General features: G+C 59.7%; 1 protein-coding gene across 2 annotated transcripts in view; it reads right to left on the bottom strand.

Moving 5' to 3' along the window:
* EHMT1 (euchromatic histone lysine methyltransferase 1) overlaps window positions 1-22,536 on the bottom strand; it is a 110,851-nt gene that overhangs the window by 5,416 nt on the left and 82,899 nt on the right. For both annotated transcript variants that reach the window (XM_052649717.1, XM_052649718.1), the window contains exons 15-24: window positions 22,293-22,399; window positions 17,435-17,557; window positions 9,612-9,713; window positions 8,339-8,443; window positions 3,783-3,937; window positions 2,982-3,149; window positions 2,746-2,890; window positions 2,379-2,456; window positions 1,654-1,769; window positions 381-467 (exon numbers count right to left, since the gene is read on the bottom strand). In XM_052649717.1, the coding sequence (XP_052505677.1) occupies window positions 381-467; window positions 1,654-1,769; window positions 2,379-2,456; window positions 2,746-2,890; window positions 2,982-3,149; window positions 3,783-3,937; window positions 8,339-8,443; window positions 9,612-9,713; window positions 17,435-17,557; window positions 22,293-22,399 (1,186 nt within the window). The remainder of the gene's footprint in view (window positions 1-380; window positions 468-1,653; window positions 1,770-2,378; window positions 2,457-2,745; window positions 2,891-2,981; window positions 3,150-3,782; window positions 3,938-8,338; window positions 8,444-9,611; window positions 9,714-17,434; window positions 17,558-22,292; window positions 22,400-22,536) is intronic.

Below are 22,536 nucleotides of genomic sequence, written 5' to 3'. Positions count from 1 at the left end.
GGTGGTGAGAACACGGCACCCGGGGACCTGAAGGAGCCCCATGCAAGGGCGACCTGCCGTGGCTCAGCAAGGACTGAGCCTGGGCCCCAGGGTACGACACAGAAAGCCTCTGACCAGGGGTCCAAAGTGATCTTCCCGGGGGATCACGAGGCCCTGACAGGCCTTCTGAAATGAGCTCCACGCTGGGGAGGAAGTGCAGGCCTAAGAGCAGCCGGGGCAGGGGCTGCCAACACACGTGCCACACAGCCGGCCTGGGCTCTCCCGGCGCCCTTCCCCAATGCTGCCCCACCCCCCAAGACTGCAGGGGCAGGGCCGGGAGATGCCCCCTCACCCACCCGGTGACCGCAGGGGCAGGGGCCAGGAGAGCGGCACTCACTTACTCGCAAACAAAGGTGCCCAGCGGGATGTCCTGCAGGGACCGGACGCCCCAGCCCATGTTCTGTGTCCGATAGAGCTGCAGCCTCGCCCTGGAAAACACGGGTACATCCCAGCTCACTCCACTACGAGTGACGCGCGCGGCTCGGGAGCAAAGGACAGAGAACACCGCCTTCGTGTCTGGAGACGCGTCAGCGCCGGTTGAGGGAGCAACAGAGGCTCTGAGTGACCCCAGGCCCCGCTGCCATGCCCTTCACGCCCTCAGGACGCAGGGGACCTCGGCCCCGCCCGCCCGCCCTGTGACCCCAGCGCCCAGCACGGGACCAGGCTGGCTGAGCCTCAGCTGTGACAAGGACCAGGCGGGTGAGCAGCCTGCTGGCCCCGAATGGAACGCAGCTGGGCGTGGGCAGCGTGCCAACGGCGAGGCTGAGCCGACCTCTGGGGGCGGGGGCCCCTCCCGGCCCCAAGAGTCCGGGCATCTAACCACCATCTCTGTTCCAGGGCCCTCGAGGGAGACAGGCAAGTCCGTCCTCTCCCCAAGCACCTCCAGCCACACACAAGGACACAGGGGTGTGGGCTGCTCACATGGTGCAGCAGGTCACCTACTCTTAACAGGCCCCAAAATACTGAGGCCGCGCACGCTCAGCTCAACTCACACAGAACGCAAATCTGCCCCTATGACCTTAGACTGTTCAACTCTCTAGCATTTCACAGAAAAAGCTCCATGACCACAGCCCCACGGTCTGGCTCTGGGTGGTCAGGAGACCACACACACGTCTAAGTGACAACAGGTGTTACACCGGACACCACCTCCACGACAGCCAGGGTGCATTGCAAGGGAACCCAAGCGTGCACACAGGCTCCAACTCGTGAGCCTGGACCAGGCGGCTCACGGCAGGCCTAGCTCTCGCCTTCCGGCCGTGCGACCGGAACCCACATCTGAGCAGGTGGGCAACACAGCTTCTGCTCTTTACGTCAACGTGTAACACAGGCCGAGGCTCCAAAAAACATGCACGCACACACACGGCTTCTGCCCTTTACATCAACGTGTAACACAGGCCGAGGCTCCAAGGAACACACACACACAGACACACAGACACACACACGGCTTCTGCCCTTTACATCAACGTGTAACACAGGCCGAGGCTCCAAGGAACACGCACGCACACACTAAACACACGTTCTCCCGTCTGTGGACACACGGGACACCCCTGAGCTGCCTGCGGGCCCAGCCCTGCGCCCTTGGCCGGGGGGCTGGAGGCGCTGCGGGGGGCTCACCTGAGGCCGTTCTGCACCACGCGGTTGCGGCATGTCCTCCAGCAGGAGCAGGCGTGGTTGCACTCGAACAGCAGCGGCGGCTCTGCCATGTTGAACTCGGGCAGCAGTCGGCCATCCTGGGCAGACACAGAAGCACTCGCCACCCACAGCAAGGCCTCCGCGGACGAACACGCCCCCGGAACGCTGGCTCCCACCCGGGAGGACAGGAAAGGCCAGGGGAAGCCTCTGGCCAGGAGTCCGTGTGGCTGGTTCCTGGTCCCTGCCTGGCCCCCCGCCCACCTTCCCGGCACCCTCTCAGCCTCCCGAGGCCCCTGCAGCCTGCCCTGTGGTCTCCCGCCTGGATCGCCTGCCCACACCTCCTGCCCCTCTGCAAACCCCCGTTCTGGAGGGAGCCAGCACGCCATGAGCCGCCGGGCTACACCAGGCAGAGTCCGGGGCCCTGGCAACTTCAGAGACCGTTCTGACTGGTCTTCTCTAATGACGAGCCTGTGCCAGCAGCCTCCACGTGGGGCCTGTGTGCCCTCCCCCACCCAGAACACCCCGCTCCTGCCCCCAATAAACCAAAGCTGGGGGCGTTCCTGCCTCAGCAGCGCCCTTCTAGCCGCGCAGCTGCCTCCAGTCAGGCTGGGGACGCCGCCCTGGCCCCAGCCCCACCCTACGAGGACACGGGCCCTGCCCTGCCCCACCCTGGCCCCCAGCCCCCAGCCCCCAGCCCGCGGGCTCACCTTGCCGTACCAGCAGCGCATGCTGAGCTGGCCGCACATGCAGTTGCTGGACGAGCAGTCGTCGACACACACGCAGTACTGTGGGGAGGGCGAGTCAGACGGCAGCCCGCCCCGCGGCCCCTCCGCCGAACGCCGGGGCCTGCAGCCTCCCCCGGGGAAGGAGGGGGAGAGGACACCAGGGCCCCCGCATGGGGCCTGCAGGAGAGGGGGAGGGCCGGGGGCCTGGGCACACGACCCCAGGAGCTCAGAGAAGCAAGACAGACGCTGGGGGGAGTGGCCAGAGCCGAGCCAGCAGAGCCAAGGCCTCCCGCCACCAGCAACCCCTCCCGCCACCCAGCAACCGCCTGGACCAGGGCCCCTGGCCGACCTGCAGGTGGGTGATGTTTCTGTCGATGTTCATGGGGGACGTCACGCAGTTCTGAGACACGTACTTGTAGTTGCTGGGGCACAGCTCGCCGTCCACGCCATTGACACAGGGGATGGGGACCCGCTCATAGCCCCGGGCGATGTCCCTGCCGCAGGGGGCGCGTCAGCTCCGGGCAAGCCCGGCTCCCTCCCGCGCCTGCGCCTCCGGGAGGGCGGTCCCAGCCGCTCCTCGCTCACCTGCTCACGGTCTTCTCCGCCGGGGCGGGCCTGTCGGGGGCCGCGTCCCGCAGTGCCTGGCTCACCTGCAGGGCGCTCCACACCTGAGAGTTGAGGCTGGCGCACTGCAGGGGCGTCTCCCCCTCCTTGTTCTTCAGGGTGACGTCCGAGTCCCGGGACAGGAAGAGGCTGCACAGAGAGCAAGTGCGCGGGACACTCAGCCCCTCCATCCAAGACTCAAGGGCGAGACCCACGCAGCGCGCCCACCCGTGAAAACACGCCCCGCCGTCCAGTCCGAGACGGCACAGCCCGCAGACCGACGCCTCCAGCCACCACGCAGACGCAGCCACCTCCCCACGGTAACTAGGGACGCATTCGGCTTTGCTCAGCTCTCCCGTTACAGGGCCCTCGGGATGAAAGGACAGCTAAGCCACTTGGCCACAAGCTCAGTCAGCGCGTGGCAGGCGATGCCGTGGCCTGACCCAGGGAGGGGCCGACGGCGCCAGAGCTCGGCGCCCCCAGGCACCGCATCCGAGAGGGCTCAGGTTCTGCAGCAGGGGCACCCCTCATCCCAGGCCCCCGTGCGGGAAGGACGGGGCCGCACGGCCCTGAGCTTCCGCCTGGAGCGGAACAAAGGCTCTGGCAAGTGGGGCTCCCAGTGGCCCGTCTGCCCTCACGAGGGGTGCCGCTCCCGTGGGCCCAAGCAGGGAGCCGCCAGGACAGCAGATTTTCACCGCAATCCTCCCGAGCTACACTGACCGCAGGCCTGACGGGAGAGGCCCGTCCGCTGCAGCAAGTCCCCAGCGCCCCAGAGCCACTCACACGACACAGGCGTAGCGGTCCTCCCTGGCTGCGATGTGCAGGGGCGAGTCCCCGTGGATGTTCACCGCGTGAAGGTCGCACCTGGCGGCCAGCAGGATCTCGGCGATGTCCACACAGCCAGAGAAAGCCGCCCAGTGCAGGCAGATGTTCTCCTCCTGGGCGGGGGACACGGGGGTGAGCCCCAGGGCCCTTAGGCCAGCGACAGAGGCTTCCTGCCGTTCCGTCTCGTTTTTTTGTTAAAATGTACGTCATTATAGTGCAGAGTAGGTTAAAAACAGAAAACATCCTCCTGAATTGGGCGAACAGGACACACCATTAGGGCCAATTTACCTGCTTTTTAAAATTAGATTTTCCTTTTGAAACAGTTACAACTGCAGGATAGAGTGCTGCTCGTATAAGATTTGAAAAAGGCAAATCTGATTAATTAAAACTTTATTTCACAAAAAACTAAAACCTTTAAATGACGCAAGGGAGAATTTGGAAGTGCCTGTGCCGTATGTGAAATACACGATTTATCACACAGACTATTCACGCGATAAAACCTACCACGTTGTCTGTTAGAAGACTACAAGTTAAAAAAAAACCACAAATATGAAAACGAAAATAAAAAACACCACCAGGTAACAATGGGAAGCAAACCTAAAAGTCAAGACAACATCTAAACAAGAACCTCAGAGGATCCAACCTGCGGCTCGCAGGCCCCGTGCTCAGAGAGCCCGCCCAGAGCGGCCGCGGCCCCACCCCCGCCCCGCCCGGCCCCGCCCCAGGCCCCGCCCCGGCCCCGCCCCGGCCCCGCCCCGGCCCCGCCCCACCCCCGCCCCGGCCCCGCCCCCCGACCCGACCCGACCCGACCTGCCTCCCTTGCAGACACGCCCAGCGATGCTCCAGCTGCCTTTTCTGGCCACTCTCTGCTGTGTAGGCAGAGGACGCGGTATGTCCCGGAGGCCGGGCCCTTGCTCCACCCAGCGCCCCATCCCCACACCTCGTACGTCCCAGGCCTCCAGCTCGGCCGCCTCAAGACGGCAGTGGAGCAGAAGCTGAGGGGCCCGGACCTGCCCCCCTTGCTGAGTCCACAAAGAAAGCGAAGGGCCGACCGGCTGTCAGTCCGGAGTTCCTCTCCCCGCTTCGCTCTCAGAAGCCCCTGCGCACACTATGGGCTCCTCAGTGAATCAGAGCCCCCCAGGGGCCTATTCCCACTCCTGCGTCAGAACTGAGCCTGTGCCAGAGGGGGAGGTACCTGAGCCCCGCTACCTCACAACAGGCCCACACACCTGGCGGGTGTCCAGTGAAGGAGGGGCAAGAGGGGCCACAACGGGTTTACCCCAACCCACACCTCGGTGGAAACACAGGCAGGAACAGTTTTCAGGAGCTGGACATCAGGCAGTGAAGGGCTGCACCCAGAGGGGGCAGCGAGGTGGCCGTCTCAGCTCCAGATCAGGCGGCCCCAGGCTAAGGCGGCCGCGGGGGTGAGGGGAGAGAGAGGCCCGCGAGCGCGGACACGGAGCAGACGCCGTGGAGGAGAGGCCTGCGAGCGCAGACACAGAGCCCACAACCAGAGAAGTGACGTCCAGAGTGAAAAACCACCTCAGCAAACGAGGAGGGCTTCGGTGAGCGGAGGAACAGATTCTCGAACACAGGGAACCAGAGCCCCCCCAAGCGGGGTGGGGCAGAGGCAGCTCTGGAAGAAGTGAGCCGGAAGCTTCCGGGTGGGTAACGCCCCCTGCAACAGGCCCGGGGGCGCCATGAACCCTGAAGGCACACCTCCATGCACACACCACCAGGCACCTTGTAGTAAAACCACCAAACCCCAGTAACAGAGACAACCTTGAAAACCCGAGCGTACAGAGGCGCGTGACACACGGAGAAGCCAGGAACGGCCGCCAGCAAGGCCTCCCCACTGGAGGCAGGCGGAGCCAGGACTCAGGGAAGCGCTGAGACCAACCGCCATCCACAACTCTTCACCCAGAACACCCTTCAAAAGTGAGGAAAGGACTCTGCAGGCAGCAGGGAGCTGAGACTTCACCACCAGCCCCTAACCCTAACCCTAACCTCAGACACGCAGAAGGAAATGGCAGTGGACACACGGGCCTGAGGGAGAGGGGACTCGGGAGCCGGACACCGGGCTCATCGTCACAGCCTTTCCCAGAGGCCACTGCTGCTTAAACAAACAGCACCATATTCTGCTGTTTATTTAGTAAAATACATGAGAGGACCAGCACGAAGCTGGGGAGGGAGAAACGGAAGTGGCCACTGGGAGGTTCTCCTCATAGGCCCTGAAGCGGCGTTCGTCAGGAGGGCGCGGCCCAGCGCACAGACAGGGCCCAGGCCCGGAGGGCCCAGCATGGCCACCGGGCAGAGCCCATGGAGGAGGAGAGGCCCACACACCAAGGAGAGCGAGCCCAACCCCACCCCCTACTGTGCCCGAGCGGCAACACCGAACCCTCCGGACACAACCGGAGACGCCGAGTGGCCGGGTGGGGCAGGGATCTCACACGTGACGAAGAACCCACCCGCCAACGCAGGTTCCATCCCTGGCAAGGGAAGCTCCCCTGGAGAAGGAAATGGCACCCCACTCCAGGACCCTTGCCTGGAGAATCCCATGGACGGGGAGAGGGCTGCAGTCCATGGGGTCGCGAAGAGTCAGACACAACTGAGCGACTTCCCTTTCACTTTTCACTTTCATGCACTAGAGAAGGCAATGGCAACCCACTCCAATGTTCTTGCCTGGAGAATCCCAGGGACAGGGGAGCCTGGTGGGCTGCCATCTATGGGGCCACACAGAGTCGGACACGACTGAAGCGACTTAGCAGCAGCACGCACATAGAGAAAATAACTGATGAACTGAACTGAGAGTGACAAAGCATGCTACCTGATAAAGAACTTCTCCCTAGAATATACAGAAACTCTCCAAACCTGAGAATAAGATTACCAATCCAGTAAAAAACGATCAAAAGACCTGAAAAGAAGAGCAAGACCCAGCATGGTGAGGAGCAGGCAGACCCGCCCACCGGCAAACACTCCCCCTGCAGGGCTGGCAGCGTCCAGGAGAGGCCACAGCCCCGCCAGGAGCCCGGCCACGGCCCACACAGGACGGACGAGCAGGCGGCTCCATGCAGCCAGAGGCAGCCAGGCCGGCACCCGGGCGGCACTGCAAGGAGCAAGGCTAAGAGGCCCGCTCGGCGACAGAAGGCAGAAGCTTGGCTGTGTCCGGTGTGGGGGCTGGTTATGTCTGGTCAAGCAGGACTAGTTATGTCTGTTCAAGACGGCTGGTTCTCAGGTATCTGGTTATGTCTGGTTAAGGACTAGTTGTCTGTTCAAGACGGCTGGTTCTCAGGTTATCTGGTTATGTCTGGTTAAGAAGGACTAGTTATGTCTGTTTAAGACGGCTGGTTCTCAGGTATCTGGTTATGTCTGGTTAAGAAGGACTAGTTATGTCTGTTCTAGATGGCTGGTTCTCAGGTAGCTGGTTATGTCTGGTTAAGAAGGACTAGTTATGTCTGTTCAAGACGGCTGGTTCTCAGGTAGCTGGTTATGTCTGGTTAAGAAGGACTAGATATGTCTGTTCAAGATGGCTGGTTCTCAGGTATCTGGTATGTCTGGTTAAGAAGGACTAGTTATGTCTGTTCAAGACGGCTGGTTCTCAGGTATCTGGTATGTCTGGTTAAGAAGAACTAGTTATGTCTGTTCAAGACGGCTGGTTCTCAGGTATCTGGTATGTCTGGTTAAGCACTGGCTCTGTCCGCGTAAGGCGTGTTGGGTATCTCCAGTTAAAGGCGCATCTCGGGCCCTGGGGCCCAGCCCTGTGGAGCTGGCAGACGCCCCCAGCCGGCAGCGCCCTTGGGGGGGCGGGTGTCACTGCTCCCAGGCCCAGTGGGAGGGGGGGTCTTCCTGCAAAGCAGCCACCGCTCCCATCCTGCCCTCTCATGGCCCACTCGGGGCTCCGAGCAGAGGGGTGGGTGTGCCTTCCTGCGTTACTCTATCGTCAACGCCGTGAGCTTGTGGCCAGCTCCCTACTCACAGCTCTGGTGACTCTGCAGAGGTGGACACAGCTCCACGAGCACAGCCCGTCCGGGTCCCGGGAAGCCTGACCCTCGCCTGGGAGGCAGCACAGCCCCCCAGCTCCGCCAGCCCCACCACCCACTGCTCCTGGGACCCCCGAAGCCTTCTCGAGATGAGAACCCCCTTCAACTTCATCAGAAGTGCCCGGTGCTGCTCGCAAGCACACAGCCCCAGCAACACACAGCCCAAGGCTGCTCCCAGAGCACCTGGCACCTCAGCACCTCGGCCCAGGGGTGGCGTGCCTCAGCCCGCCGTCCCCACCACAGACACAGAGTCAGTTTCTCTACACCTCTGGAAACATGGCTCCACCCGGGGCGAGTCTCAGGGCCGGTGCCACTCGGGTCACACCCAACTCCGGGCTGACACAGGAGGTCACGCTAGGTCAGTGCACGCTGGCGACTGGACGGGAAGAGGTCAGGGCAGGCGCTAGGACGTGGCCTCCACGACCAAAGTGCCTGCAGCCACCCTACGTCCACCCCTCCTCCAGGGCGACTCACGTTGTCCCGGATGTTGATGTCGGACCCCTTGGAGAGCAACAGCTTCACGAGGTCCACATGCTTGTACTCAGTGGCCCAGATCATGGGCGTCCAGCCGCCGTCATCCTAGTTTCAAAGAAGAAGAAAAACCTATCACAGCCCCTGGGTGTGTGAGGAGACACAGGGCCATCACTCAGGACCTGAGAAGTGGCCCCAGGGAGGGGGCAGGAGTGGGGGCCCCGACCCGAGGCCCCGTCCTGCTACAGGAAACCGAGGTTCACAGCACTGCCCGGGGACCCTGGTGAGCGCAGGCAGGCCACACACCTGCCCATCCGGTGGTCCCAGCACAGACCACGCATGAGGCAAGAACTGCAGACACCAGATCAGACTGGGAGGCCGTGAGAAAGGCAGGGGGCAGAGGCCCACCCAGCTGACCCCGCCCACCGGCGAGGCCACGGTCCTGCCCAGCCAGCTGCCCCTCTACCCTGCCCCCACCCCACTCAGTGGTCCTGGGGGTTCATTTAAACCAGGAGCCGCTCTGAGTCAACAAGAACCACGTGGCCAACTCCTCCTCGGGCGGCCAGAGGTTCAGTCCCTGCCAACACAACTTGCTGCCTGCTCCAGTCACCGCATCTTCCCGTGGACGCACTTGGCCTCCACGACTGAAGTGAGACAGTGCCCACAGGCCTGCTGCGGGACTGGGGATACGGCACGGCAGCACAGCCCAGCCTGCCCGGGTGAGAGACGGACCTGAGCCAGGGGAAGGGGGCCCGCAGGGTCACAAACCTCACTGCAGGGAGCCGCGCCCACGTGCAGGGTCCCGGGGGCGGGAACGGGTCCCTGAGAGTTGAGAGGACCCTTCCTTGCACCCTCACCTTCTCCCCCAGCCCCTCACAGGTCAGGAGATGTACACGGGACCTACTCTGTGCTGGGCACTGCAGGACATCCCGGGTCCTGACAACAGCTGGACAGACAGGCAGACGCAAACGCACGGAAAGAGACAGAGCGTCCGACAACAGCCAGCACTGGGAGGGAAGCGAGAAGCCACAGGGCAGCTCGGCCCATGGAGGCTGGGACCCTGCTCGGGCCGCAGTGCCTGGAGACGGGCCTCTAGGCGGCCAGCGAGCCAGCGAGCAGGCCAGGAGGTGGACAGGGCTGGGGAGAAGAGACCAGGTCTCCAGGCCCTGCAGAGGTGGCCCCGGAGGACAGGCGGGGCCGGGACCACGGCGAGGACTCGTCTCGGGTCCTGGGGCCAGGCCCGTGAGGCGGCACCGCAAGCGGACAGGGCGCGTACCTGGCAGTTGACGTCCATCTGTCCGTTTGAGAGCAGGTACTGAACCACATCGTAGTGGCCTTTCTTGGCAGCCAGGTGCAAACAAGTCGAGCCCTCTGCGTCCTGTAACACGAGAGCCGTGGAGGTCCCAGGAGCCCCAGGGCGCTGAGCTCCCCCCGCCTGATGCCCCACGGCGACCGAGACCAGAGCACGTCAGCCGGCGCGGCTGCTGGCTGGCCTTTGTCTCCACCTCCCAAGAACCTAAATCTACCTCAGCCACGGAACACCCAGCACCAGAGCCACCGCCCACCCCCCACCCCACCCCACCCCCCGAGTTGAGGCCAGACCAGGGGGAGCGCCGGCCTGACCTACACTCGCAGGTGGGAGCCACCCGAGGCTTCCACTACACGTGCGTGTCCAGAAACGACTTCGCATGCTAAGCTGTAACGCGTAGACAGACACCTTTCTGCCATCCACACTCAGTCCCACATCCTGAGGGCTCCGCCGGGCACACCTGCTCGCTCACACTCACGGACTGGGGCAGCCCAGCCGTGTCGCTGGTCAGGGAGGACTGGGCTGATAGGCCTTCCTGTCGTGCAAGGCGCACAAAGCGCTGCAGCGTGTTTCCTGGGAGCCCTGTGACCCTGACCCGGAGACCCCCGCCCCGCAGCAGTGGCGTGCGCTCCTCCCCGGGGGCTCAGCCGTGGGCTCCACAGGACGCCACGGCTGGGGGTAGGGGGCTGCCTGGCCGCCCTCCCCCTGCAGGAGGCCCTCCACACTGTGCAGCCCCTCCCATCTCCGCGCATCTTCTGCTCAACTGAAGTGTGGAAAAGTCCTTTCCTCTTTTTGCTACAGACCATTTTTGAAAGTTACTGAACTCGCTGCGACACTGCCTCTGCGTTACCATCCCTTGATCCTGAGGGATGTGGGATCTCAGCTCCCTGACCAGGGGCTGGACCTGCGCCCCTGCACTGGAAGCTCGAACCGCAGCCACCGCGCCCCCAGGGAAGGCCTGGAAATCCTGAACTCTATCGTTCTCTGCAGCGTCCGTCTCTTTTGTATTTTTTTGTGTCCTGCTGAAGAAACCTTTCCCGATGCTGGAAGCAAAGGTAACCTTCCCTCTTGGCCTCTGAGTGCTCTGCGCCCTCGCCTGCCGCACCTGACTCCTGTTCACCACACGCCTGACGTGCCCTCACCCTGCTCGCTCCGGCCTGGTGCGTGTGGGAGCGTCCTCTGCGTTAGCATGCCGTTAGCATGCTCTATCCACGCGTTAGCATGTGCTCAGTGTGTTCACGTGCTGTGTTCACGTGTGCCTTCCGTGTCAGTGTGCTCTCCATGTGTTCACGTGTGCTCTCCATGTGTTCACGTGTGCTCTCCGTGTCACTGCGCGCGCTCCGTGTTAGTGTGTGGCCTACATGGTCACTGTGCTGTGTCAGGGTGTACCTGCCACGTGTTCATGGACTCTATTTCTGCGTGCTCTCTGTGTGTTCCCATGTGCTCTCTGGTGTGCTCTGCGTGTGTTCCCGTGTGCTCTGCGTGTGCTGTGTTCACGTGTGCTCTGTGTTCCCGTGTGCTCTCTGGTGTGCTCTGCGTGTGTTCCCGTGTGCTCTCTGGTGTGCTCTGCGTGTGTTCCCGTGTGCTCTCTGGTGTGCTCTGCGTGGGTGGCACTGTGTGCTCTCTGTGGAAGCGGGGCTGGCTCTCGTCCGTTCACCGGCTCAGCGTCTCCTCGGGCTGCAGGGCTTCATACTCTGACGCTGGACGGAACTCCGACGCGGTCAGGGTCAGACAACCGTCTTGCTGGGGTCCCACCTGTTTTTACTCTCTTTCCTGCTTTCCAGTCACAAAAGCACTTTCTAAGACTCCACTTTACTTTCTCTGCTACCTTTAAAAATTTCTTCCTTAAAGCTACGCCTCTTTCAAGTTACTCCCCAGTACTCTGCAGGGTCACGGCTTCCGACTGTCCACGGCTCAGAGCAGCACTGAGCCCTCCCAGGACTGACCCCGAGGGCCATGCTCACGCCCCTCCACTGCCCCCAGCTCCCGCTGTCGTGTCAACGTGCCCGCCTGTGTAAACTCCATCTCGCAATATTCTTCTTCCTTTAAACAACCTTCACCTTTTAGTAAATTTTCTGATTCACCATTTCTGGTATTTTCATTATTCCAAGGATGAGATTTTCCCCCTGGCTTTACTATAAATCTGCTATTAAGTTCTGTCAGTTTTTGTACACCTGGAAATGTTTTATTTCACAACTGCTTCTGAAGGACACTTTTATTGGCTGCAGCATTCTGGGCGGACATGTTTTTGGAGTTTTTTCCCCTTTCAGCACGATAGGAAATCACTCCACGGTCTCCGGGCCCCTGTGGCTCCAGACGGGAAGCTGGCAAGCACATGCAGCGCTCGCTTGCGCGCGCTGTGCTGGGCTGCTCTTCTCGGGCCACGTTTAGGCTTTCTGCAGTTTAACACGATGGGTTTTGGCGCAGCAGCCTGTGCTTTCGTCCAGCTTGGGGTTTGGTGAGATGCTTGAACCTGGAGGTTATTTTTCAACAAATTTGGAAAATTTATGACCACTTTTCCTTCAATATATTTTCTTCCAGTGGGTCTCCCTCCTCTCTGGGACTCTAACCACACCGGCGGCTCAGGCTGTTTCTCAGACAGAGTGTCTTCTGTGACTGGTCTTGGGACCAAGGGCCCTTCTTTCCATGGCACCCAGAGTCCAGCGGGGCTCACTGGTGAACTGCCCACTCCAGACCTGCGCCAACCACTCGCTCTGCGGGTACAGCCACTCCTACGAAGCCCTCAACTCTGACCTGCCTCTGCAGCAGTGCTTTGCTTGGGCACTGGCTCCGGTGGCGGGGCCAGGAAATTGCCCCCCGGCCAAGCACAAGGCAGAACTCACGCGCCCGCCTTGATGGGGACTAACACTCACCTGCAGGTGTTCACAGAGCAGCTACAGGGCGCCAGACCTCAACCCACCAAAGCACAGGACCAGATGCTGCCTTGAAGCCACACCCACGACCCACGCAGCCGTGCTGCTGCTGTTCAGCTGTGGGGTCGTCTCCGACTCAGTGGCCCCATAAACCCGAGGACACCAGGCCTCCCCGTCCTCCACTATCTCCCGGAGCTTGCTCAAGCTCATCTCCATCGCTTCAGTGATGCCATCCAACCATCTCGTCCTCTGTCGTCCCCTTCTCCCCTTGCCCTCAATCTTCTCTAGCATCAGGGTCTTTTCCAACAAGTCAGCTCTTCACATCAAGTGGCCAAAGTATTGGGGCTTCAGCTTCGACATCAGTCCTTCCAATGAATATTCAGAGTTGATTTCCTTTAGGATTGACTGGTGTGATCTCCTTGCTGTCCAAGGACTCCCAAGAGTCTTCTCCAACACCACAGTTTGAATTCTTCAGCACTCAGCCTTCTTTACGGTCCAACTCTCACATCTGTACACGACCACTGGAAAAACCCTGACTGTTCAGACTTTCGTTGGCAAAGGGCTGTCTCTGCTTCTCAACATGTTCTCCAGGTCTGTCACAGCTTCCCTTCCAAGGCCCAAGTGCCGTTCAATCTCATGACTGCAACCATCCTCCGCAGCGATGTCGGAGTCCAAGAAGATAAGGCCTGCCACGGCCCCCACTGTTTCCCCTTCTGTTTGCCATGAAGTGATACGACCAGACGCCATGGTCTTAGTTTTCTCAGTGTTGGGTTTCAGCCACAGCTTTCACTCTCCTCCTTCACCTTCATCAAAAGGCTCTTTAGTTCCTCGTCACTTTCAGCCCTTACCGTGGTATCATCTGCATCTCTCGAGTTATTGACATTTTTCCCAGTAATCTTGATTCCAGCTTGTGATTCCTCCAGCTCTATGTAAACAGCTATATACAAAAAACTGTTTACTTTGACAGAAGCAAATTAAAATAGTAAAAAAAAACCATTTTTGCAGTCGAATTGTGAGTATTTTTTTAACTGTAATGGTTGGTGTTGGTAAGAGTGCAGGGAAATGAGGTCTCACAAACTTCCAGATGCATTTAAGAAAGAGGGACCAAAAGCCTTAAAAAATCATTATGTATCTTGATCCCCAAAATCCTTGTCCAGAAAAATCTGCCTTAAAACAAACATGTGAAAAGACCTAGCTATGAAATGCCTGTTGAAGCACTGTATATAATAAAACTTGATCATCCACATACTCCACTAGTGAATCTGGCAAAAATGATACAAACTATATCATGAAATATAACACAGCCCCTTGGGATAATGTTATAGAATAACGTTTAATGACACAGAAAAATAGAATCTGATGGAAAAGGAGTTGATAGATGAGTATGAACTGCAGGGTGACACTTTCAGTGGAAAAATGTGTATTAATGTGAAAAGCCCTAAGATCCAACACTTTCATCGCTACTGTGTGTGTGTGTATCTGACCTAAAACTTGCCCTTCTAACCATTTCGGCCGCTCCATGGCCTCACTAATTGCTCTACGAGCCACACAACCACCACCACTCTGTTCTCAGGACCTCGCAGCAGCGCAGGCCGGAGCTCGGGCAGCACCGCTCAGCCTGGCCCTGCCCTCAGCCCGGGTGCCTCATCTCCACGTCTGCCTGGTCAGCTTCCTCACGGAAGTGGGGTCGTGCGACGCCCGTCCTTCCGTGTCAGCTCCTCCTCGGTGTCGCGTTCTCAGGCGCGCCCGTGCTGCAGCCTCCGCGGGACTCCCCTGCCCTTCTGAAGACTGAGCAACGCTCCGCCTCAGGGACGGGTCACATCCCCGGCTTATCCGCCACGCGTCGCTGGACCCTGGGCTGCACCCACCTTTTGGAAACCGTGACCACCGCGGAGAAGCAGGTGTGCACACACCTGTCTGTGTCCTCGCTCCCTGTCTCCTTGAAGACACACCCTGGACTGGAATCACCGGATCATACAGTTGAAACCAAATCTGTGACTTTTCTGAGGAACCGCCAGACTGTTTTCCACGGTTTCTGCACCGCTTCACATTCCCACCAACAATGCGTGAGAATCCCAGCCTGTCCACAGCTCTGCTGGCACCTGTCTTCTGACATTTAGACAACAGCTGTCCTGTGGGGTCTCGCTGCAGCTTTGAATGCATTTCCCTAATGACTAATGATGTTGAGCATCTTTTTATGTGCCAACTGGCCATTCAAATGTAAGCGTCTTCTCTGCAGAAATGTCTGCTCAAACTCTGCCCACTTCTGAGCTGGGCTGCAGTCTAGCAGCAGGACATGTCTGTATGGCCTGGAGAGCGAGGCCCAGCAGACACGGGACTGACGAATGCTTCCCTCCCCTGGGGGTGGTCTCTCCATTCTCCTCTGATGGACCACAGGCCTAATTCTGTGGCGTCTAAGTTGCCCACGCTCCTCTTATGGTCTGTGCTCCGGAGTCATGTCCAAGAAGGCACTCAAGTCCAGCGCCACATAGGTCTCCCTGTTTTCTGCCAAGTGCTTCACAGTTCCAGCTCCTGAACGTAGGTCTCTGACCCCCCTGGGTTAGCTTATGAATGCACAGGAAGGGGCCCAGCCTCACTCGCCTGTGTGTGGAGTCCAGGTGCCCCAGCACGTGTGGTGAAGGACACCCTTTCCTGCCACCGGATGGTCTGGGCCGCAGCAGGAATCACCCGGTCGTGCCTGCAGGGCGCACTTCAGGCACTCTGTGCCGTCCCACACGCCCGTCTCTGCACAGCTCTCCATGCACTGCTCCGTGCGTCCGCCTCGAGGCAGGCACCGCACTCTTCGGACTACTGCAGCTCTCTCCTAAGTTCTGAAGTCTGCAAGTGTGAGGCCTCCAGCGTTGCTCTTTGGCAAGACTATTTTGACTGTTCAGGGTTTCCCTGTAGAGAACAGTGCTGGGATTCTGACAGGAACTGCACTGACCTGTAGGTGGTTCTGGGCAGCATGACTTTCCAGCAACACAGTCAGCACTCGGCGCCCACAGATGCAGAACCACAACACGGAGGGCTGAAGGCCGCATGGTCTCATCAGGGGACTGGAGCGCTGGCGGGCTGGGATCTGTGGGGGCCCTGGGATCCACGCACTGCAGGTAACAAGGGGTCAAAGCACCGCCTGCTCCTGCTCCATGAACACAGGGCAAGGGTGATGTCCATTCACCGGCGCCTCCTTGAATCTCTTTCAGCGTTCTTCTGGTGTGCGAGTCTTTTGCCTCCTGATTAAGCTTATTCCGAAGTCTTTTTTTCTTCTTGATGCTACTGTGAATGGAACTGTGCTCTGAATTTGCTTTTCGGGTTGTTCACAGGCGTAGAAATGCCACTGACACTTATGTGCTGACTTGATATATAAACCCTCTCACACACGCTGATCAGGACTGACGCGTCTCCGTGTGGACTCTTCAAGACTTTCTGTGTGCTGTCTGTGCACAGAGACTATTTTTCCTCCCCTTTCCAACACGGAGGCCTTTTTCTCTTTCCCCAGCTGTTGTCATTGTTCAGGTGCCAAGTCACGTCTGATTCTTTGTGACCCCATGGACGGCAGCACACCAGGCCCTGCCCCTCACCATCTCCCAGAGTCTGTCCAAGTTCATGTCCATTGAATCAGTGATGCTATCCAACCATCTCATCTTCTGTCGTCCCCTTCTCATCCTGCCTCCGATCGTTCCCAGCATCAGGGTCTTTTCCAGTGAGTTGGTTCTTTGCATCACGCTGCCAATCATTAGAGTTTCAGCATCAGTCCTTCCAATGAATATTCAGAGTTGATATCCTTTAAGATTGACTGGTTTGATCTCCTTGTTGTCCAAGGACTCTCAAGAATCTTCTCCAGTATCACAATTCAAAAGCATCAATTCTTTGGCACTCAGCCCTCTTTATGGTCCAACTCTCACATCCACACATGACTACTGGAAAGACCATAGCCTTAACTATACGGGCCTTTGTCGGCAAAGTGATGTCTTTGCTTTTTAATACACTGTCTAGGTTTGTTATAGGCGATGGCTCCCTACTCCAGTGCTCTCGCCTGGAGAACCCCAGGGATGGAGGAGCCTGGTGGGCTGCCGTCCATGGGGTCACTATGAATTGGACACGACTGAGCGACTTCACTTTCACTTTTCACTTCCATGCATTGCAGAAGGCAGTGCCAACCCACTCCAGTGCTCTTGCCTGGAGAACCCCAGGGACGGAGGAGCCTGGTGGGCTGCCGTCCATGGGGTCGCACAGAGTCGGACAGGACTGAAGCGACTTAGCAGCAGCAGCAGGTTATAGCTTTCCTTCCAAGAAGCAGTCATCTTCTTATTTCAAGGCTGCAAGCACCAACCACAGTGGTTTGGGGCCCAAGAAGAGGGGATCTGCCACTGCTTCCACCTTTTCTCCTCCTATTTGCCATGCAGTGACGGGACCGCATGGCGCGATCTTAGTGTTTTTAACACTGAGTTTTAAGCCAGCTTTCTCACTCTCCTTTTACCCTCATTAAAAGGCTGTTTAGCTCCTTTTCACTTTCTGCCTTTACAGCGGTATCACTGGCATAACTTGAGGTTGCTGGTATTTGTCCTGGCAATCTCGACCCCAGCTTGTGCTTCACCCAACCCGGCACTTTGCACGGTGACAACTTTCCTGAGTAAGGGCTCCAAACAGCAGGCGGAAGAGGGGAGGTGCCCACCATGAAGGATGGCACCAGACCCTCCACACACAAACCCTCATGGGTGCTTGTCTGCGGCAGGCTCCGTGGAGCCCGCGCTCACGGTACTTCCCACCAGTAAACTGCCGCCGGGCAAGCTGCACTGCCTACTTCTAGACACCTGTGGGTGCCCAGTGGCCGCCAATCCCTGAAGGCGTCCCAGGGAAGCGGCCCTGCTCCTCCTCACAAGGAGCGCTATGGGGAGCGGGGTGCGCGGCAAGTACCTTGGGATCCACGAGGGCCCCGGCCTTGATGAGGTACTTCACTGCGTCCAAGTGGTTGTTCTCGGCGGCCTCCATCAGCGGGGTCCTCTGGTCCTCGGAGCAGGTGTCGATGTTGGCGCCCGCCTGGTGGGAAGAGGGACAGACACTCAGCCTGCAGCCACACCCGGGGAGGAAACGCCCCCAGGCGCACAGGGGCTGATTCGGTCTCTCTGCCGTCTAAGCCTGAGGCTCCAAAGTGATTGTTCTATTTTCTGTCAAGAAGAGCATTTCACTTCTCATTTAACTTGGTAAAGATAGCAACATCACTGACAACCCCTTAGAAATAAGAACGTGAGACCCCCAGAGCAGACAAAGAAGAGGCGAGGAGAGGGTCTCCGCAAGGCGGGGCCAGGAGGTGAGGGGACCAGCTTGCAGTGACCTCGGAGCTCTTTCTGGGCTGTTCTAATGCTCGCTAAAAAAAACTGAACAAAAACTCATCTCCAGCATGTATTTTCTAGTAGCGGGTGTGCTTAAAACTAACGAGCGAGCAGGAGCCCTTGGGCAAATTCTGCCTGAAACTGCAGACGCCTGAGGTGAGTTGTCCACTGAGAACAGACAGACTATTTGGCAGCTGGGCCTTTTCTGTGTCGGGAGAAACTGGACCGACACGCAAAGAGCAACACCTGCAAGGCTGTTCCTATTATCAGCAACTAAAACACAAGAGCAACAGTTTAGTGAGAAATCAACGAGCAGACAGAGAAGGGCGCACGGACGCCAGGGGCTGAGCAGCAGGGGCTGGAAGGAGACCCACTGGCCTCCAGGCAGAGCCACAGGCGGAACGGGGCAGTGGGTGGTAAACGCGTGGTAAACGCGCGGGACACCGGTCCGAGCCCATCTGAGGGCGAGGCGGAGCCAGGACCCCATAGCAACCTGGAAGAGCACACAGGTGAGGGGCCGGCAGGGCGGAGGCTGCGCGGGGCCCAGAAGGCCGGCGTGAGGCCAGCCACTCTGCCCGGGTGCACAGGCAGGATGAGCCTCTGCCAGCAGAAGGCCAGGCAGTGCCTGTGACTGGGAATACACACCTGGCAAGACTCCCCCAGACCCCCAGCCACCCTGAGCCCTCAGAGGGTGGGCAGCCCCAAAGGGAGGGCCCAGGTCTGAGGGCTGCACAGGCTGGTGGCCAAGAGCGGAGGCAGGGGCCGCGCTGCAGAGGGCCAGGGTCAGAGGAACATCTCCCCGCCCAGCACCGAGACCCCGGGCCTGCAAGGACTGGCGCTCCACGCGCTTGTCTGAAACCTGAGCTGGTCAGTGACCCACCCCGCCGGCGGCATGGAAGCCCCGCACAAGGATGTGTGGGCGGCCCAGGGCCACAGCAGGGAAGCCAGCCCGAAGGTGAGCAACCGTTCCAGGGAGAGGTGGGGCGCCCGGGAGACGATGCCAAGCCATCTGAGACACGGGAGGAGGGGGACGGAGGGTGAGCCCCCAGAGAACAGGGTGGCACGCGTCAAGGCAACAGCCGCTGCTCTCCCCTTCCCTGGGCCCTGAGGCTGCAAGGACAGGCACCTTTCTGACCGGAAGACTCCCGGCTCACAGCCGGCACCAGGTCAGGGCAGAGCGGGTGAGAGGACCTGATCAAACCTCCTAGAGGGACGGACGGGGACAGAGCCAGGACAGACAGACGACCAGCAGGAGAGGCCAGAGCAGGGGCCGGCGTGGGGACAAGCGGGCGCGGCCAGAGGCTGGGATGGGCCCAGTCCACGGCAGCGCGTGGGAGGCGGCCCCCGCTTGGGTCTCTTTAGTTCCATGGCCACAGTGCTGAAGCTGCCTAGTTGGAGCGGCTTCCACTGAGACCTCGGCGTGGAAACGAGTCAGATCAAGAATGACCAAAAACACTCTTCACAGGCGACCCCCTACCCTGACCACAGCATGAGTAAGGGCGCTGCCTGGCTGCCTGGGGCCAGGAGAGGGCACAGGGCCGCGGCTGGGGCCTGCCAGGAGGAGGGCACAGGAAGCAGGCACGCAGGAGAGCGGGGCCTCCAAGAAGCAGCGCCGTGGGATCCAGGGCGAAGCAGAGTGAGCCCGCCCACCACGCACACTGGGGCTCTGGGGAAGGGCGGCCCGCCTTGGGAGTGCGCAGCCCTGGACACCACTCAACTACGCGCTTGAGAACCTCACCTGAGAGGTGCCCAGCCGTCATACCCCCAGGCTCAGACAGACAGTGCAGAGTCGTAAAGATCGCTAACGTGTGAAGCGTTGCTTTTTCTAAGCCAGCTCTTTCTAAACCGATTCTTTCTAAACCAATGCGCCACGTTTTATTCTGCAACAGTTTACGACTCAGGAGAAGCCGCGCAACAGCACACAGCACTCCTGTGTTCCCTCTCAGGACGGCTCCTCGATCACCGCCCGTGGGCAGAAGCAGGAATGGGCAGGGGGTCAGCGAGCGGGCCCCAGGGTCTCAACGACCCCTTAGGTTGTTGCTCTTTGAACGAAAAAAGGCAAACAAGTCACACCATGTGGAGTTCAGAGGTGGACAGAGCTCAGCCGTGTGGCCGAAGATGCCTGCAGGGCAGTGAGCCCACAGAGACACACACGCAGTCATGATGACGCCAGCCTCAGAGCCGCCTGAGGGGACACAGTGCTTCAGGGGAGAAGCAGCCCAGGCCGGTTTCCTCTAGAGCCATTAAGATGAACCGAGATGCTTACATTTTAGACTCTTCTTTATTAATCACGCAGGCCTTCCTGTCGGCTCAGCGGCAAAGAATCCGCCTGCCAACGTAGGACTCTTTACACCCTGAGTCAGAAACATGCCCTGGAGAAGAAAATGGCAACCCACTCCAGTATCCGTGCCTGGGAAGTCTCGTGGACAGAAAGGCCTGGTGGGCTGCAGACCACAAGGTCACAGAGAGTGAGACGTGACTTAGCAACTACACAACAGCACACACGCACACACGCACGCATTTTAACGTACAACCAGTGGGGCCTGCCCTGGCGGCTGGGTGGTGACGAGCCCATCTGCCGAAGCAGGAGGCACAGGCTCACGCCCTCACCTGGGAGACTCCGTGCACCCCGGAGCCACTCAGCCCGCGTGACGCAGCTCCCGAGCCTGAGCTCGAGCCCCGGGGCTGCAACAGCGGGGGCCTTGCACCTCAGCTACCGAGGCCCAAACACTCAGAGCTCGCGCTCCACAGTGAGAGAGGCCCCTGCAGAGACGCCCGAGCACCACAACTAGAGAAGAGCCCGAGCGGCAGGGAAAGCCGAGCTCCGCTCAGCGCAGTCTCGCTCAGCCGCGTCCGACTCTGTGCGGCCCATGGACCACAGCACGCCAGGCCTCCCTGTGCACCACCAACTCCCGGAGCTTACTCAAACTCACATCCATTGAGTCGGTACTGCCAAAAAAAAGAAGACAGATAAATAAATGAATTTTTTCAAAAAGGCAGAATTTCCCTAGTGGCTCAAACGGTAAAGCATCTGCCTGCAGTGTGGGAGACCTGGGTTTGATCCCTGGGTCGGGAAGATCCCTTGGAGAAGGAAATGGCAACCCACTCCAGTATTCTTGCTTGGCAAATCCCCATGGACAGAGAAGCCTGGTTGGGCAACAGTCCCTGGGGTCACAAAGAGTCGGACACAACTGAGAGAATCCACTTTCTTTTCTTTCTTTCAAAAAGGGTGGGGGAAATAGGTCCTTTCAAAGGAGTGCAGAGCCGCCTCCTCTAAAGGAAGGAGGAAGTCAGAAGAGGCGGCAGCAGAGCCCAGCTGCATGCTATTTAAACAGGTCCGTCCAAACGAGCCTCTGGCGTTCCCAAACCAAAGCTGAGAGGGATCTGACAAGCGGATCTCAAGCGTCAGAAATCTAAACCAACAGGTAAACCTACTGTAAACATCGACGCGAAAGCAGGCTCCACACTGACACACAGCCCTATCCTGTGTGCACAGCGCAGGTGAGGAGGCGGGGACAGGACGGAGCTGCGTGGCCACACACAGGCCAGCGGGTGGCGACAGGGGCCCCGAGGCCCCAGGGGAGGCACACTGTGCTCCCAGGCCCAGAGCCCTCCTAGGGCCCCAACACGAAAACTGCCAGCTGGCAGGCCCAACCAAGAGCCCACCTCCGGCATTTCAGCCCTTTCTCTTTCACATAAACAAGCCAGCACCAGGCATTTGGGTAGAACCTGAAATGAGAAAGACGAGGACACAGAACAGAGTTTCCAACGCTGCAGGGAGACGCAGAGATCACTGAGAAGGGTCTCTCAGGGAGCAAGAGGAGACCCAGGGGTTCACACGCGGCAGCACAGGGGAACCCCCAGAGGAGCCGAGGGCCCCGTGGAGCAGTGCCAAGAAGGCGGGCTCGAAGGGCGCAGAGCTGGAGAGGAGGTGCGCCAGGCAAACGCAGCGTGGGTGCGCAGGGAGGGCCCCAGAGCTCAGACAGAAAGACCCCAGACTGAGCTGGGGGCTGAGCGGCGAGTCTAGACCCACAAGCGAAAGGAAATGTCCTGAAGGATCCAGAGATGAAGAACCAGCTGAAGGGTGGCCTCCAGGGAACCGAGGTCCCACGGGGGCCTGGGTTGAGCGGACCTCCCAGAGAGATAGTGCTCAGAGTAGGCGATGCACGGCCAGATAACACAGAGGCCAGTGTGCCTGCTGCGTGGGGGGTGCCCCTCACACACCCATGGAACATTCACGGGACCGCAGGATGCAAGCTCTCACTGCAGGAGGTGGGCAGAGCGGCACGTGCGTGCGCCTCGGCTGAACCCCCAGCCTGGGAAGTCAGCGACATGGAGCCCCAAAGCGAGCGAGAGCCAGTCGGGAGACACCGAGAGACACAGAGCCCTCAGCGCAGCAGCGCCCGGGCCCCGGCCGGCTGCCGCCGCGACCCGCAGCCCACCTGGATGAGCATATGGCAGATGTCCACGTGGCCAGCCTCCGCCGCGGCGTGCAGGGGCGAGCGCTTGTTCTGATGCTCCATCTTGAAGTTGGGGTCGATCCCATCAACTGTAAACAAGCAAGAGGCGCCGATCACTCATCAGGCACGACCCCAGCACCCAGGCAGGCCGGTCCAGGGTGGGGAGGTCCCGGGGGACAGCAGGCAGGCTGCGGTCAAAGGCCCCAGCACCTCTCCCATGTCCCCC

This window comes from Budorcas taxicolor, chromosome 11, assembly GCF_023091745.1.
Source record: "Budorcas taxicolor isolate Tak-1 chromosome 11, Takin1.1, whole genome shotgun sequence".
Classification (NCBI taxonomy): Eukaryota; Metazoa; Chordata; class Mammalia; order Artiodactyla; family Bovidae; genus Budorcas; species Budorcas taxicolor.
The sequence above is the reverse complement of the archived record's forward strand: the minus strand, read 5'-3'. Positions and strand labels throughout refer to the sequence as shown.